The sequence below is a fragment of the Moschus berezovskii genome, chromosome 4, assembly GCF_049115385.1.
Source record: "Moschus berezovskii isolate FMDL1 chromosome 4, NW_MosBer_1.0, whole genome shotgun sequence".
NCBI lineage: Eukaryota > Metazoa > Chordata > Mammalia > Artiodactyla > Moschidae > Moschus > Moschus berezovskii.
The window spans coordinates 19047611-19062002 of NC_142463.1; the positions used below are offsets into that span (position 1 = coordinate 19047611).

General features: G+C 47.8%; 1 protein-coding gene across 3 annotated transcripts in view; it reads left to right on the top strand.

Annotated features, from left to right (window-relative positions):
* Positions 1–10452: 10452 nt before the first annotated feature.
* Positions 10453–14392, top strand: part of RNF220 (ring finger protein 220) — a 265367-nt gene continuing 261427 nt past the window's right edge. Inside the window, exon 1 of one of the 3 annotated variants that reach the window (XM_055403483.2) lies at positions 10453–11145. In XM_055403483.2, the coding sequence (XP_055259458.1) occupies positions 10521–11145 (625 nt within the window). In that variant the 5' untranslated portion in view covers positions 10453–10520. The remainder of the gene's footprint in view (positions 11146–14392) is intronic. The other 2 variants (XM_088835246.1, XM_088835247.1) reach the window with 2 other exon arrangements.

Below are 14392 nucleotides of genomic sequence, written 5' to 3' on the forward strand. Positions count from 1 at the left end.
TGCTGCAGTTCATAGGGTCACAAAGAGTCAGACACGACTTAGCAACTGAGCAACAACAAACTCTACTTACCCTTCAAATCCCGATTTAAGTGTCATCCCATAAGAGTAATTTTTTAACACAGCTTAAATGTCGTCCCACACAACAGTTATTTTTTGAGCATCCACTTACATTTTGCCTCCTGTCCTAATAGTGCCAGGCAGAGTTCCGACCACCTTCTTTTGTGCTCCCACCCCCTTTTACCCAGAGTTTCTGTTACAGCACTGCTCACATTGTACAGTGCTGCTCACTGTTTTCCTATCCATTTCTGCTTCAGCTAGACTGTAAGCTTCTCGAGGGCAGGGACTATTTTTAAATTTATCTTTGTCTCCTTAGTGACTGGCACTTGCTAGAACTTCAATCAGTATTTTTTGAATATTGAGTTTATGGACCATCTCCTCTGCACCCCCTCTGCTCTTACATAAAGTAATATCCCTCTCATCTTTAGGGAGTGATGTGTTCCACAAAAGTCTATTTTCCAGGCAACTGAAATTTACTTCCTAAAGTATCAAAACCTGCTTTCAGTGGGAATTTTTTTTTTTAAGTTTTTACATGCCTCCTCTCTTAAGTAAAATATACTAAGCATAATGTGTTCCTTGATGACTTATCCCTGAAAGCACCAACTTTATGCTCGTTTGGAATTCATGACATCCTCTGGGGACACTGATGGGATAGGACTTCTTGCCTGCAAGATAACTCCATCCTCTTCAGGGTTGAGAGTTCTTATACTCGCTTCTTGTGTTTTGGTCACGACTTGATGTCAGTGTGCTCCCTTTAACACTGCCTTTTGCTCATATTGTGTGTCTTTTAATGGATATTAAAATTATAATAGAATATATGTTCACTGACACAGAAACAGAAGCATTCCAAGTAAAAACTACAAGTCCTCCCTCCTTCTTGGCGCCCCACCTTGCCCCTCCCCCACACCCACACTCACTGTCTAAGTACAACCATTGTTAGCAGTGTGATGTGTATCCTTTCCGGTCATTTTCTGTCAATGCATGTGTATGCTCATGTGGACACAAATATCAAGTCATATTCTGCACACTGTTCTACGATTGGCTTTTCTTCCCACTCCACAATACAATAGGTATCTTTACATGTCAGTACATTCAAGTCTATCTCATTCTTTTTAATGGCTGCCCCCTTTTAATTTGACAATCTTAATCAGCTGTGAATGGGAAAGCCAAATAATCAAGCTTATTAGAATTGTACCTAAGAAAGAGTAAATCAGCTCTGAGTGAAGGCTTGAGGAATTCTCCTAGGGGTAAAATGTGTTAACTTTAGTGCATGGTCTTTGTAATGTTTATTTTGGCTATTCTGGGACCCCTTTTGCTTATTTCCTGGTTCATTGTGTTTTGGATAGCTGGGGTTGCTGGACATATGCTCTGTGAATGAATGAGGTATTGCATATTCCATTTTGCATTATATGATAATACTATGGTTTTGTGGGGGTTGTGCATTTGATTTTTAAATTTAGATTGTCTTTGTAGACAGGGATCATTTCTTCTGATCCTAAGTACTTGCTTCATAGTGCAGATGGTAGAATATGGTAGCAATTAGAATGTTTGGCTTGACTGACATGGGGCTTCTTATCAGTATCATCTACCTGCACTGGATTTATGGGAACTCTGTAAGCTCATCTGAAGAAGCCTTTTATTACTAAGGAACGTTAAAGTACTGATAGCATCTTGCCCTATAATAATAAAATCCTATTTAGGATTTATACGGGGTTTTCTGCCTTCATCAACTATAGTAAATGACTAAATCCTGTTAATTCCACCTTTTAGATTTCACAGTAATTTGTCCCCTCTTCTCCATTCCCACTGCCCTAGTGCCTTGGTTCAGGCCCTATTACATTCCAACTGAATTACCTTTAACAGACTGCTTAATTGGTCTCCCTACCTCCAGTCAAAACTCTGCTCTGCTCACACAGTAACTAGTGCTCTTCTTAGCAAATTCTATCATGTCACACCCCTGAAAAGCCCTCTAGGTGTTTCTCCTCAGCTGTAGAATAAGTCCACAGTCCTTTGCCCCACTTCTCCTGATTTTCTCTTGCAGTCAGTGCTCATACTTCAAGTGGCTTATAGTTTCTCCAACACACCATACAAGAGAGTTCCCAATAAATGCTTGCTAAATGAACGAATGAAACACCTTACCTAGTTAGAGTGACCATTCAATCCCCTCGGTTCAGGATTCCCTTTCATCCCAGCATAATGATTAATAGTGCTTTTCACTATTAAACTTGTCTGAGGCCAATAAATTACATGGTCCCCTAATCACAGCACGCATCAAACTGTTTTCTAACTCTAGTCCCACCTGCTAGATAATGAGACAGAAATTTTGTTCATTTTACTTGTATATCTTCATTTATTCAAATAAGAGAACGACGCTGTTAGACGCTGAGGTATAATGTTAAATAAAACAAACATGTTTCTCGCCTTCATGAAGCTTACAATCCAGCAGGAAAGAATAATGTAGTGGGAAGTATAGTGCCTAATACATTAAATGCTGCTGTGTGAATGAATGACTCAACGTGGAGACAGATACAGTTATCAGCATAGAACTCTGGGTTGATCAAATTAACTATTTAAAGAGTTTCTAACTAAAAAAATTAAACACAAACAACACATACAACACATTAAACATACATAATATTTAGATGCCACTTAACGTGTAAGAAATTGTGAGGAAAAAGGAGACCATGAAATAATAGCAAGAATGAGGCTGTGAGGGCTTTTTGTTTTTTAGGTAGGCAATTTGTAATTCATGTGGTTCGTTGGAGGACAGATTATCAGTATGTATTCTACCCTCCGCCCTTTCTTTCTGAGATGAGAAATCTGTGATTTTAGAAACTGAGCCACAAAAGAAAGGAGTGATTTCATAAACCGTGGTTAGATTTTGGTTGGGTTTCACTACCTGCTGTCCTAGACTAGTTACCCATGTTCCCAGGGACAAGTTACAAAACCCTTTCAACCTCACTTTCCTCTTCTGTATAAAAAATAGTGCTAATATTATCTCCAGAATTGATCTAAGGATTAAATGAGATTATGTAAAGGCATTTAGTCCTATAACCCAGCTTCCAGAAGGCACTCAGGGAATGTTAGTTCTCTATCCATTTCCCCTATTTATCTTTCTGTACGTGGTAAATTAAAGGATGATATAAAATTATTTGAAAAGAACGAACTGTAAATATAAACACCAATAAAATTTTTTATTCTCAAATATGTGTGCTAAACTAGGCCCTCTCCATCCCCTCTGCCAGTACCAGTTTTATTTATATTCATTTATTATCTTATTTTTATAGGCAAAGACCCAGAGAAGCGTTCCAGGAGCAAGGCGATAGGCAAGATTTTTCTGGGAAAAAGGCAGAGTTTATGAGGGAGTCATTCAGCTGCAGTGGGTGTCCGTTTTAAAGATAACCATTTACTCTTGGTCGCTTTTGGTTCAAGAAAGGAAGAACAGTCAACCATCCACGGAGATCTTTCAGTGGCGGGGGTAAACGTGAACAAAAGCAGGATCTCTCTTCAATTTCCCCTACGTCTCGCGACCCCAGGACTTTCCAGCTCTTTCGCAAGGGCCAGCAGGTCTGTTCTCCAGGAGTGTCCTGGGTCTGGACTCCATTTCCCAGAGTCCCTTAGTGCCCTAATGTATTCAGGGCTCAGAGTGCCTGTATGTGTGTGAGTGTGAGAGAATGTGCGCGTGTGTGCGTGTGTGTGTGTGTGCGTGCGCGCGTGTGTCTCCGAGTCCCTGGGAGAGTGGAGGCTCATTCACTGATTAGAGCCAGCGCTGAGAGGCAGCACTGCTCCTTCTCTCACACCAACCAAGTCTCTTGATCTGTACATGCAATCCCAGGCAGCTCGCGAACACAAACCCGGGGCCAGCCGCCTGCTGCTGCCGCCGCCGCCGCCGCCGCCGCTGCCTCCGCCGGCTCTGCGCACCCGGGACTTTTCATGCACACTCACAGCCTCCTTCCCTCTGTGTCCTGAAAAGTGCGACCGTTCTCCCAAGGAATTTCCACGGCAAGTACGGAGACCAGAAAGGGGTGTGGATGCGTATGCGTACACCAGAGGGGTGCGTGCGAGGGCGGCCGGGTGTCTCGGGTACCCGGCTAACTTTCCGGGTCGCTTTCCTAGGGCTTCGGGCGGCTCCCCGGCGACAGGGGCAGGGGCTGGGACCTGGACTGCGCGCCTCGGTCTTCGCGACGGCGCCTCCCGGCATCGGTGCCCTGCGCACTCAGTGCGCTGCCTCACTCAAACTTTCCGTCTTGAGTTTTCCTTAATGTGTTTTATTTGGGGGGTGCGAGGGGGAGGGACCAGACGCGGGAATTGGACAGGCAGGGAGGGTGAGGGGGCAGGGGCAGCGAGGGAAGGGAGCAGGACTCTTTTTCTCCATCTTTTAATAAGCCACATTCCCACTTTGTTCGGGTCGAGCGCCGGAATGCCCTGTCGCCCGGCTCCCCCGTGGATCCCGCGGTGATTTCCGGCGGGGCCGGAGCCGGGTGGTACTCAGCGGGGTGCCCGAGGCGGCTGGCGGGATGGGGAAGGGGCGATCCGAATGAGAAAGGACCTCGACCGCCCCCACACAGCACGCGGCCGGCCCGGGTGGGGTACTCTGGGAGAGGCTGGAAGCCCGCGGCCCCCGGGGGCTCGGCTTACTTTCCCGGAGGGGGCGGGGGTGAAGGGCGTGGAGGGGGTGGGGTGGGGTGGGGGGCAGCCGCCGCGGGCAGGAAGGAGGCAGGTGCTGGCCCGGAGGTGGACAGCTCGGAACGCAGCCGGTAAACTCGCGCTCCGCCCGGCCCGCCGGCCTGCTCTCAGAGCAGCCCGACCCGCGGAGGGCGGGGGGGTCTCCGGGATTTCCCGGGCCAGGACTCTCTCCCAGCGGTTCCACCGAGCGCGGTTGGAGGATCGCGGTACAGACAGCGGCGCGTGGCTCTTTTTGTAGTTTTATTTTTAATCTTAGACTTGCCTTAAACTGAGTAACAATTTCTCTTCCTCCGACTTGAGAACAAAACTTTTCAGCGAGCACGGCGGGCACTTCAGCCCTGCGGCCGCCACAGCCGCGCTCATCAGCCGCGGCGGAGCGACGTGGTTCGCTCGGAGCCTGACCCGCCACCGCGCTCCCGAGCCTCCGGCCGCCCCCTCCCCAACCCCGGCTTTTCAGGGCTCCGCCTGGGCGTTTCGCCTTTGTGCTTTGTAAGGGAAAACCTTTTCTTACAGGGCACAACAAACTTGGGCGGAGAGCTTCCGTGTGGCCCCCCGGGCGAGGCCGCCCACGGTGGTGAGGCCATCTGAGGGGATGCCCGGTCTGTCCTCCGCTCCAGGAGCCCCGCCAAGAGCTCGAGACCCGGGTGGACCCCGGCCGACAGGAGCCTAGAAGTAGCCGGGGCTCGGGCTGCTCGGAGGCAGGGGAAGAGCTCTCGCTTCCCGATCAGAACGCGCTGTCTCGGGCCGGGCCGCGGCTCCAGCGGAGGGCCAGGGTCCGGGCCCCGAGCCGGGCGCGCGTCGCACCGGGAGCGGGTGTATGGGGCGGGGGCGCTCGGCGTGGGACTCAGCTCTGCCCGGCGGGGCCGGGCCGGCAGTCTGGGGTCCCTGGCCTCCTTCCCCGGAGCAGCTCAGAACGAAGACTCTCTGCCCACGATGCCCACCAGCCATGTCTCACCTCTCGTCCCCCCCAACCAGACTCGGCTTGATGGGCAAAGGGGAAAGAAAGGAAAAATAAAGAGGAAATAAAGGGCGGGCCGGGAGGAAGCTGCGGGTCAGGCTGGAGGGAGCAGACTGGGCAGGGGTGCCGGCCTCCTCCTCTGCCCGCCTCGGGGGTTCTTCCCGCAAATAGAAAATGAGCCGAGGAGGGAAAGGCAGGAAGAGCGTCGAGGAAGAGCGACGAGGGCGTCTTCGGTGCCGATCCCTCCCGGCCCGCGGAAACCCGGCAAAAGTGGCGTTGAGTTCGCTCGCCGCATTCCGGGGCGAGCGGGGAAAGGCCGAGGACAGGGCGGCGCCGCGCCGCCGGTGACAGACGGTGTCGGGATCGTGCGCTGAGCGAGCGGGGACACACACCTGTTCTGCGAGTCGCGTCGTGTGCGGCGGCCGGGCGGCCGCGGCGCGAGAGGCAGAGCCCTCCCTCCCGTACCCCAGGCCCGCTGTCCGGGAACCGGGAGGGCCGGCTGCCCCCGCGCCGGGTCGCCAAGGCAGGAGCCCCGAAGTCCAGGAGCCCGGGGGCTGCCCGCCGAAGCGGTGGCGCGCGGCGCCGGGACCCGGGTGACCCGCGGGGCGGGGCTGTTCAGGGGGCGAGGTCCTTGCACTCTGATGGAAGGTAGTCTCCTCCGAGCTGCAACCCCGCAGGTCAGACCTAGCCGCGCACCAGGGCCCATCGCATTTAGCGGTTCTTCCCCGGCCGGAGCCCTGGTTCCCCAAAGTTACAAACAGATGTTTCGTGCGGAGGTTGTTGGGATCTAAAGTATTCTTTGTGCAAAGGCAACCGAGAGGTCAGGCCGAGGATTGGTGGGCTCGGCTCTGCGTCGGCCCTAAGTTTATGTAGGTTTCGCCTTCACTTCTTCGTTTTCCCTAAGAGTTGGGTTTTCCTTGTGAAGATGTAGCGACCGAACTGTGCACCCACGGCCCCGCGGGCCCGCACTCTCGGACTGGCCGGATGGTCACCCGCCGGCCAAGTCCGACCTGAGTCGGGGTCCAGATCTGGGACGGATACCCAGCCACGTCTGAACCGCAGGCGTTGGCCCCAGCCGTGGAACCAGGTTAGCCTTCTGCTTGCTGAGCTCGTGCAGATGGCGGTAAAATTTCTTCTAGAGCGGTGTTTCCAAATACCCCCCGGGCATTTAGTGTGCGGGAATTCTCTTCCAGCGAAGCAGTCTGTGAACTTAAAAAAAAAAAAACTTTCCTGAGTTCTTAACAACCCCCCACTACCCTGGCCCCATTTCCCATTGTTCTTTGCTTTTTAAGTTGCCTGTTAATTTTTTAAAAGTTTATTTATGCAAAGGGAAAATATCGTTTAATTTGTTCTATTATTTTAATTCTTGGCTTTTGGAAACGGTTCAGACCACAAAAATGTCACCTGTTGTAATAAGCAGAGGAGGGTTGTGTGTGCGATTTAATTACCAGCAGAGTCGTAGTTTGGTGGGCGTTCAGAGCTCGGGCTCCGGGAAAGAGGCTTTTGCAGCTTTCTTTGTGGCAGTCATTTGCAAGTGGGTTTGGCTCCGGGCTGCAGCAGGAGCGGCAGCAGCGGCGCTTCCTTGTACGCCGACCCTGGGCGCGGGTCAGGAAGCCCAGACCCCGGACAGGGATGGTTAGAGGCTGGGGTGGGAGATTGCCCGCTGTCTGAGACTTTCTCTCAGGCTTTCGGTTTTTCAATGCGAAAGTGGCTAGATCGCGCGGGAGAGCGAGGAGCGCTGCGCTGATCAGCCCAGTTTCAGACATCTTCACATTTCAAACGTCACCTTCTTCGTTTCATTTGTCTTGGTTCTGGCATGTTTAACAACGCAGTTAGTAATCTCACTAATTAATCAGTTAGCTGGCGTTTTGTAATCACTTTAAACCAGGGTCGGATGTGTGATTTAACAAACTCCCACACATACACTCCTGAATCAAAACCATCACGTCAAGGATTTGAGATTTTTAAAACTCAATATTTGTTGGTCCCTCCGTCCAACCTCACTGCCTGCCAGACAATTTATTTAGCTTCGTGAATTGATCCCTCCTCCTTGTTTAGTTAATTCAACAAAGACTTTTTGCAATCTGTTTGGAGTTTGTCTGATGCCGTGGAAAAGTAGCTGATGATTTATTTGGTTGCTTTTCGATTTCTGTCTTCAGCCCTTCTTTCTCCTCCTTTCAGCAGGGATGTCAGCTGTTATTACTTCCTATTGATCCCTTTGCAAAGTGAGAAGTGAACTAAAATTAATGTCAATTCCACTGCTCGGATCAATAGCTGGAGTTATTTTAATCTGGATTTGCACGAAGTGCTAAATTAAAAAAAATCAGCATAGAGGCAGAAAAGTAACAGTTACTTACTTTCCCTTTGCCTGGCTCTTTACAGTCCCCCAAATGCTCCATCAAGCTGATTATCTTACAATCCATATTTTTTTAATTAAGAAGGTCAGTTAGTTTTCTTATTTGGGGTTCTGTGTTTAAACCCATGACATTTTGACATTGGGAGTGTATTAACTATAGATTTTCATAATGACTGTGGTCTGCTGAAGCCTCATCTATACAAGTTGTTAATGTGAAGAGGGGGGAAGAAAGAAAAAGGAAAAGAAAACTGGCACCCCCCTTCCCCCACAGAGACCAACGCCCACACAGTGGAGTAAAAGAGATGTGGCCTGGGAAAATATTGTTGATTTATTTTCAGTATAATGAAGTTTCAAATGAATAACCAGGTTTGAGTGATTCACTGTGTTCTGTTGGAGTGTCCGGTGCTGTCGCCAGATTACTAATTTATGAAACTCATTTAACATAATGAGGTGATCCAGGAAGTAAAAATAGAAGGGCGAATCCTCTGGTTGATGGTTATTTTGGGGGAAAAACATCCCTCCCCTCACCCCTAGTGTATTCTGTTTGCCCTTTTCTCCAGCTTGCCTCATGTAGTATTGCCTGTGTGACAGACAAGTAGTTCCTTATTTCTTTTGTGAGGAGCTGCTTGGAACCCTTGGAACAGCCCTGGACCCGCTTTCAGAGCATCCATGTTGTATGACCATTAATCTGACTTGAAAACAGCCAAGAACAGTATTCCCAGACTTGTCAGGCTAACTGGCTGTCCTTGGCAGATCATTCCCTGCACTGCTATAACTTGACAGGAAAGTTATTTAAAATTTGGAAGAGAGAAAAATCCGTTAATGTGAGATACATAATCTGGTAATTTAGCAATGATGTCTATAAGGAAAGATGCCAAATGAGGAAGCGGTCTGATGGCGTGCACTCATCTTCCCAATTAATAACAGTCATTGACACGTCTGCTACAGGATGGGAGAAGGAAATACTCTCTGTGCACTGCATTAAGCCGGGAGGATTCATCGAGTGCTTAGCTGAGGTCTCTCTGTTGGAGGGAATAGCAAAGATACTCCTTTATCTAGATGGGTTTTGTTTTTTTTAAGGAAGGGGACAAATTTTATTTGAGACATGATTGTTAGTTTAGAGGTTATAATTTGTCACAGATGGTGCATTTTGGTTACACTTTGAGTTTCGTTAAGTTTTTATTTCGCGTATATTTCTGCTGCTAATAAGGCCTAGTGTTCATCTTATGTTATCCTGACTCATCTACAGCCCTTCTCCCACCCTTACTCAAAATAAATTTTGCAGCAGGATCAGTGTCTATGAAAATGTACAACCTAAATTTAAAAGGGAAATTGAAGGAGGTCTTTCTGAACTCCAGTTTGTTCCAGGGGCCTTCAGCCGACATCAACTCTGACTGGGCCAATAAGCAGAGGAAAATAAGTCAGAAATTTTGTTAACATTTTGCTCTAAATGTTAATGGCAAATTCAAGGCAGTTTACAAATCTACTTAAGAGTGAGTGCATTAGTAACTAAAATTACCAATCCGTTCTTTGCTGCCCCTGGAAGACAGACGTTTCCCCGGAACATATGCCAAAGGCACCCATTATGTTTTTAAATATTGTCAGAGATGGCAGGCACTTTATTGATGAAGGTTTTGTTCCTTCTCAGAAAAGAGAAAGCCTATGTGATTAAAGAGGGGTGTGGATCAAAAATAATGCTGCTGTTGTTTCTTCACATAGTACTTCTTTCTGGAAACAGACTTAGATGATACATGAAGATGTGTGTTTATGTATGTGCCAATGTGTGTGATTTATCCACACGTACAATTTGTTCCAACTAACACGTGGAGATATTCATGGTCTAAATGTGCTTGATTTAGGGATTTTTCAGTCTCTGAGCTTTGTTAGGGAAGATGAGGAGAGGATGCAAATGTAGGGGGGGGTCTTATGAGTAGAACCTGATCTCTGTTTGAACATCAGGCCTGTCATGAGTGGTGTATGCAGGTGCAGGCCCTTTAAAATAGAGACCCCACCTCATCTACTGGGTGACTTGGCCTTCCAAAGCTCATTTGCTCAGGGAATATTGTATTTGGAGGTTTTATGATTTTTTTTTCCTTTGCTGGGCTCAGGCGCATTTCACCCGGAACGTGTAGGGACCAAAGTCAGCTACGCGTACATCACAGTAAGTTGTCTATTGATTTTCCTGAATGAAAATGGTCTGATGCTGCTGCCCACTGGCTCCTAAAGCCTGTGGTGTCTCTTGCCCGAGCATCTGTAAGCCAGAAGGATGGTGTTTCGATCACTAGGGGTTTCCCTTGTCTTTCCTCCCCCTGACCTTCCTCCCCCCCTTTTCTCTCTTTGCTGTTTTCACAGGTCTTAAAAGGGGATGATGCCCCAGTAATACCCCCTGCCCTGCTCCCGGGTGCCACTCCCTCCCAGGGAAGACTGCTTCTTGTGTGACGCGGGCCATAGAAAGAGACTCCGATGGACTTACACCGGGCAGCCTTCAAGATGGAGAACTCATCCTACCTCCCCAACCCGCTGGCATCGCCAGCCCTGATGGTCCTGGCGTCCACGGCTGAGGCCAGCCGTGATGCATCCATCCCTTGTCAGCAGCCACGACCCTTCGGTGTACCCGTCTCAGTAGACAAGGACGTGCATATTCCGTTCACCAATGGTTCCTACACCTTTGCCTCTATGTACCATCGGCAAGGTGGGGTGCCAGGCACTTTTGCCAATCGTGATTTTCCCCCTTCGTTGCTACACCTCCACCCACAGTTTGCTCCCCCAAATCTAGATTGCACCCCAATCAGTATGCTGAATCACAGCGGAGTGGGGGCTTTCCGTCCCTTTGCTTCCACTGAGGACCGGGAGAGTTATCAGTCAGCCTTCACGCCCGCCAAGCGACTTAAAAACTGCCATGACACAGAGTCTCCCCACTTGCGCTTCTCAGATGCAGATGGCAAGGAATATGACTTTGGGACACAGCTGCCATCTAGCTCCCCCGGTTCACTTAAGGTTGACGACACTGGGAAGAAGATTTTTGCTGTCTCTGGCCTCATTTCAGATCGGGAAGCCTCATCTAGCCCAGAAGATCGGAATGACAGATGTAAGTACCTCCTTGGTGCAGCCCTCCCCTAACCCCAGTAGGCCCTGCCTTACAGTAGTATTCAACAGGTCGGTGGCATTTTTCATGCTCCTCGTAATAGGAAGGGCTGACTCTCTCCCATTCAGGAGCTGTGGAGTGCTGACATTTACTTGTGTCTTGTCAATGAGCATTGATAGTTCTTGTAGGAAACGTTTTTCTGAAGGTAGCCAGAGGCGCGCTGGCCTGCACTGCCCTTCCTTCCGGGGCAAGAGTGGCTTATTCTCTGGGGACTCTGGAGTGGAGAGGGGGTGCCGTGTGTATACTGGAGTGAATGTCATTTCATTAGTAAGCATAGGTTCCTAGGGAATTTGGGGGGTGCTGAAGACACCCGTCCATCCCTCTTCCCTTTGCTTTCTTCATTATGTTTCTCTGACCTCGGTATTATTTTTTAGCTTTTCCATTGTACCACATCCAGCAGACTCCACGTGATTTTATTTTCACAACTCTCAGCCCTTGTCCAAATCAGGCTATTTTTCAGAGAAGGACAAAGGTGTCGTCAATCACCATAAAGCATTTCAAACAGCTGTGTTTTCCTTGCAGTCGCGAGGCTAGAAAGCCAAGTTCTCTTGGGATTTAACAGGTTTGCTGGGTGCTTATCCTGGGGCTCCCTTGTAGAACTAGACAGGTTGGTCTAAGTGACTGCTGTTTTGTTTTGTTTTGATGCTCACAACTGTTATCAATTTCTGCTTAAGAAACAGCTCTGTCATGTTCTCCAAGGGCCTTGATGGCCTCTGGCTACACTTACTAATAGTTGGGGCTAAACCTTTGCTTGGAACTTGTAGACTAGGAATGTAGAACCCTGCCATCCTCACCTCTCATGTAATCAGAAAATAATTGCCTTTTGAAGCTTTTGGACTATGGGTAGACCCCCACAGAGCAGTTTTCTTCAAGCCTGGTGAGAATTTATGAACTGGGGGTGTTTTTTTCCAGCCAACCCTTTGTTCTAAGATTTGCTTCATTTTATTTTCTTAAGAAAACTACATTTGAGGTTTGCTTTCCGTCTTCTCTGTTTTTGTGCTCCCCTGTCCTCTCTGTAACCACCATCACGAATGCCATTTTTTTCTCTTCTCTTTATGATGCCGAGGAGAGTAATAGAGACGTTGCTGCTCTCCCCTGTCGGCACTGCTTCCTCAGGCTGTCTCCTTGAATTAGGCACTGTGTTAACTTTCCTGCGCTAAAAGGCATCTGCCTAAACCCAGCGTACCTTTTCAATAAAAGTCATCATAAAATCAACCTGCCTTGTAAATCCATCGCTCTTTGGTTTTGAAATATGTTGCGAGTGTGTCTTTTATGTCAGCGTCTGTAAGCCTGAGACCTCCCCACTTCAGGGAGAAGGCTGCTATCTGACAGCACAACTGCCCATGTTCTCTCTGTCTTTTGCTTTAGCTCCTATTCTACCTTTCCCCCTTTCTGTACAGCTGACGTGTGTGTGTGTGTGTGTGTGTGTGTGTATGCTCGCAGTGATCCTGCTTTGGGGATATACTTGCTGAATACGGGTTGCCTTTGTGTCTGTCTGTTTTAGTTTAGTTTAGTTTTCATTTGTCAATGTGCAAGTGATCAAGGCGAGCTTTAACCTGACCTCTGGCCAAAACTGCCCTGGTTTCGGGTGTGACTAAGTCTGCTCCTTTTTTTCTCCAAACACAAGTTGAAAATGAAACCCTCTCAAAACTAACATGCCACAAAGTAACACCTGGAGATCAAGAAACCTTTCTTCTCTCCTAACAAATCTAGTTTGTCTCCATTTTTCCGCCCAAACCTGTATCAGACCCCCAGAGCAGGAGGAAGCTTGTTAGTCCAGTCAGAACTCAGAGATGCGGATATCCATTCCCCTCCGAGTGTCAAAGCCATAACTCTTCTGTTTGCCTGGTTTGCATTGTGTGGGGGTGTCATCCCCCATGGAGATGGATCCCTCACACAGGAATACGCCTGGGTGGAGAAAAATTAAATGAGTCTGTCTCCCAAAGTGAAATGGAATTCTGACCTTGAAATTAATGAGATTCTGATCAGAAGGGTGGGGAAACTTCTTTATTTCAAATTGTAGTGTTGTATAAATTTGAGTCCTTCCCCCTTTTATTTAAAATATCCTTTCTTTAGTGAGTATTTTGTGTTCTCTTTTTTCCTCTTACACAAATGTTAGATCTATAGGCAGGTCTGAGTGTAGAATGTTTGTCCACTCACATTGTCTAGAGTTGCGTTTGTGACTGATCTTAAATGAGAAATAAAGGTACAAAGTGCATGGGGGAGTGGTATCTTGTGATAACCCTGGATTTGTGTTCCTTTCTCTTTTCCTTCTCTTGGGTGGGGTAGCAACCATCACAGCGTTGTTCTGGGGAACATTTGTGCTTTGGATTTTGAGTTTTGGAAGGCTGGGGAAACATTTTTCTGTAGGGAAGGGTCGAAGAGGTACCGTGACCAAGTCTGCTGCAGCTTTCTTGGCTCCTGTCATATGCCGACGTGTGTCAGAATATTTATGGTCTGTTTTATGTAAATACATATTTAAGGGCCGTTAGAAGGCCTGATTATTCCCACTAGATGCCTTTCAGATCCTCCCTACAGAACCGTTTTGAAATAAGTAATATTTCTCAGATAATCGAGTGACAGTATACAAGACTGCTTCCAAGGGGAGCGCTTGAGGGGCAGATGGGGCAGTAAGGGAGGGTGGGGAGGCAAGAAAAGAGAGGACAGAAAGTATTCAAAAGAGCACGGTGATAGGGTACTGTGGCTTTTGCCCAGATTGCCAAAAATTAACCATGTATATTTTAGGTTTTGTAATTCTTAAAATTTAGAGCTAATCCTTGATATAGTTGACTGATTTTTCAGTTCTCTTCATATAAATAATTTTTTTTTCATAAAATGTAAGAGAAGCTATAATTAAATACAACAGTAAATCTCCTAAATAAGCATGTAGCTTTAGGGTTTTGTTGAGGGGGTGGGGTGAGTACGGGTGTGTGTGTCCCTTAGAGTAGGAGTTTTATGACTGAGTTTTAGGTCAATGAAAAAATCAGTTTTACAATGGAAACACTGACAGTTTTTACTGTCGCAGCCACCCCCTGCTCACACACTGCATCCATATGCAGATATGTCCACATCTGAGAGCATTTGAAAGAGGGGCCTGCAGACATGGTGTAATGCACACGTGTTCTTTCCTTCAATCTGGGTACTGATAGGAAGGATTTCTTTTGTGGTTAAATACCCGTTTTTGTAGAAA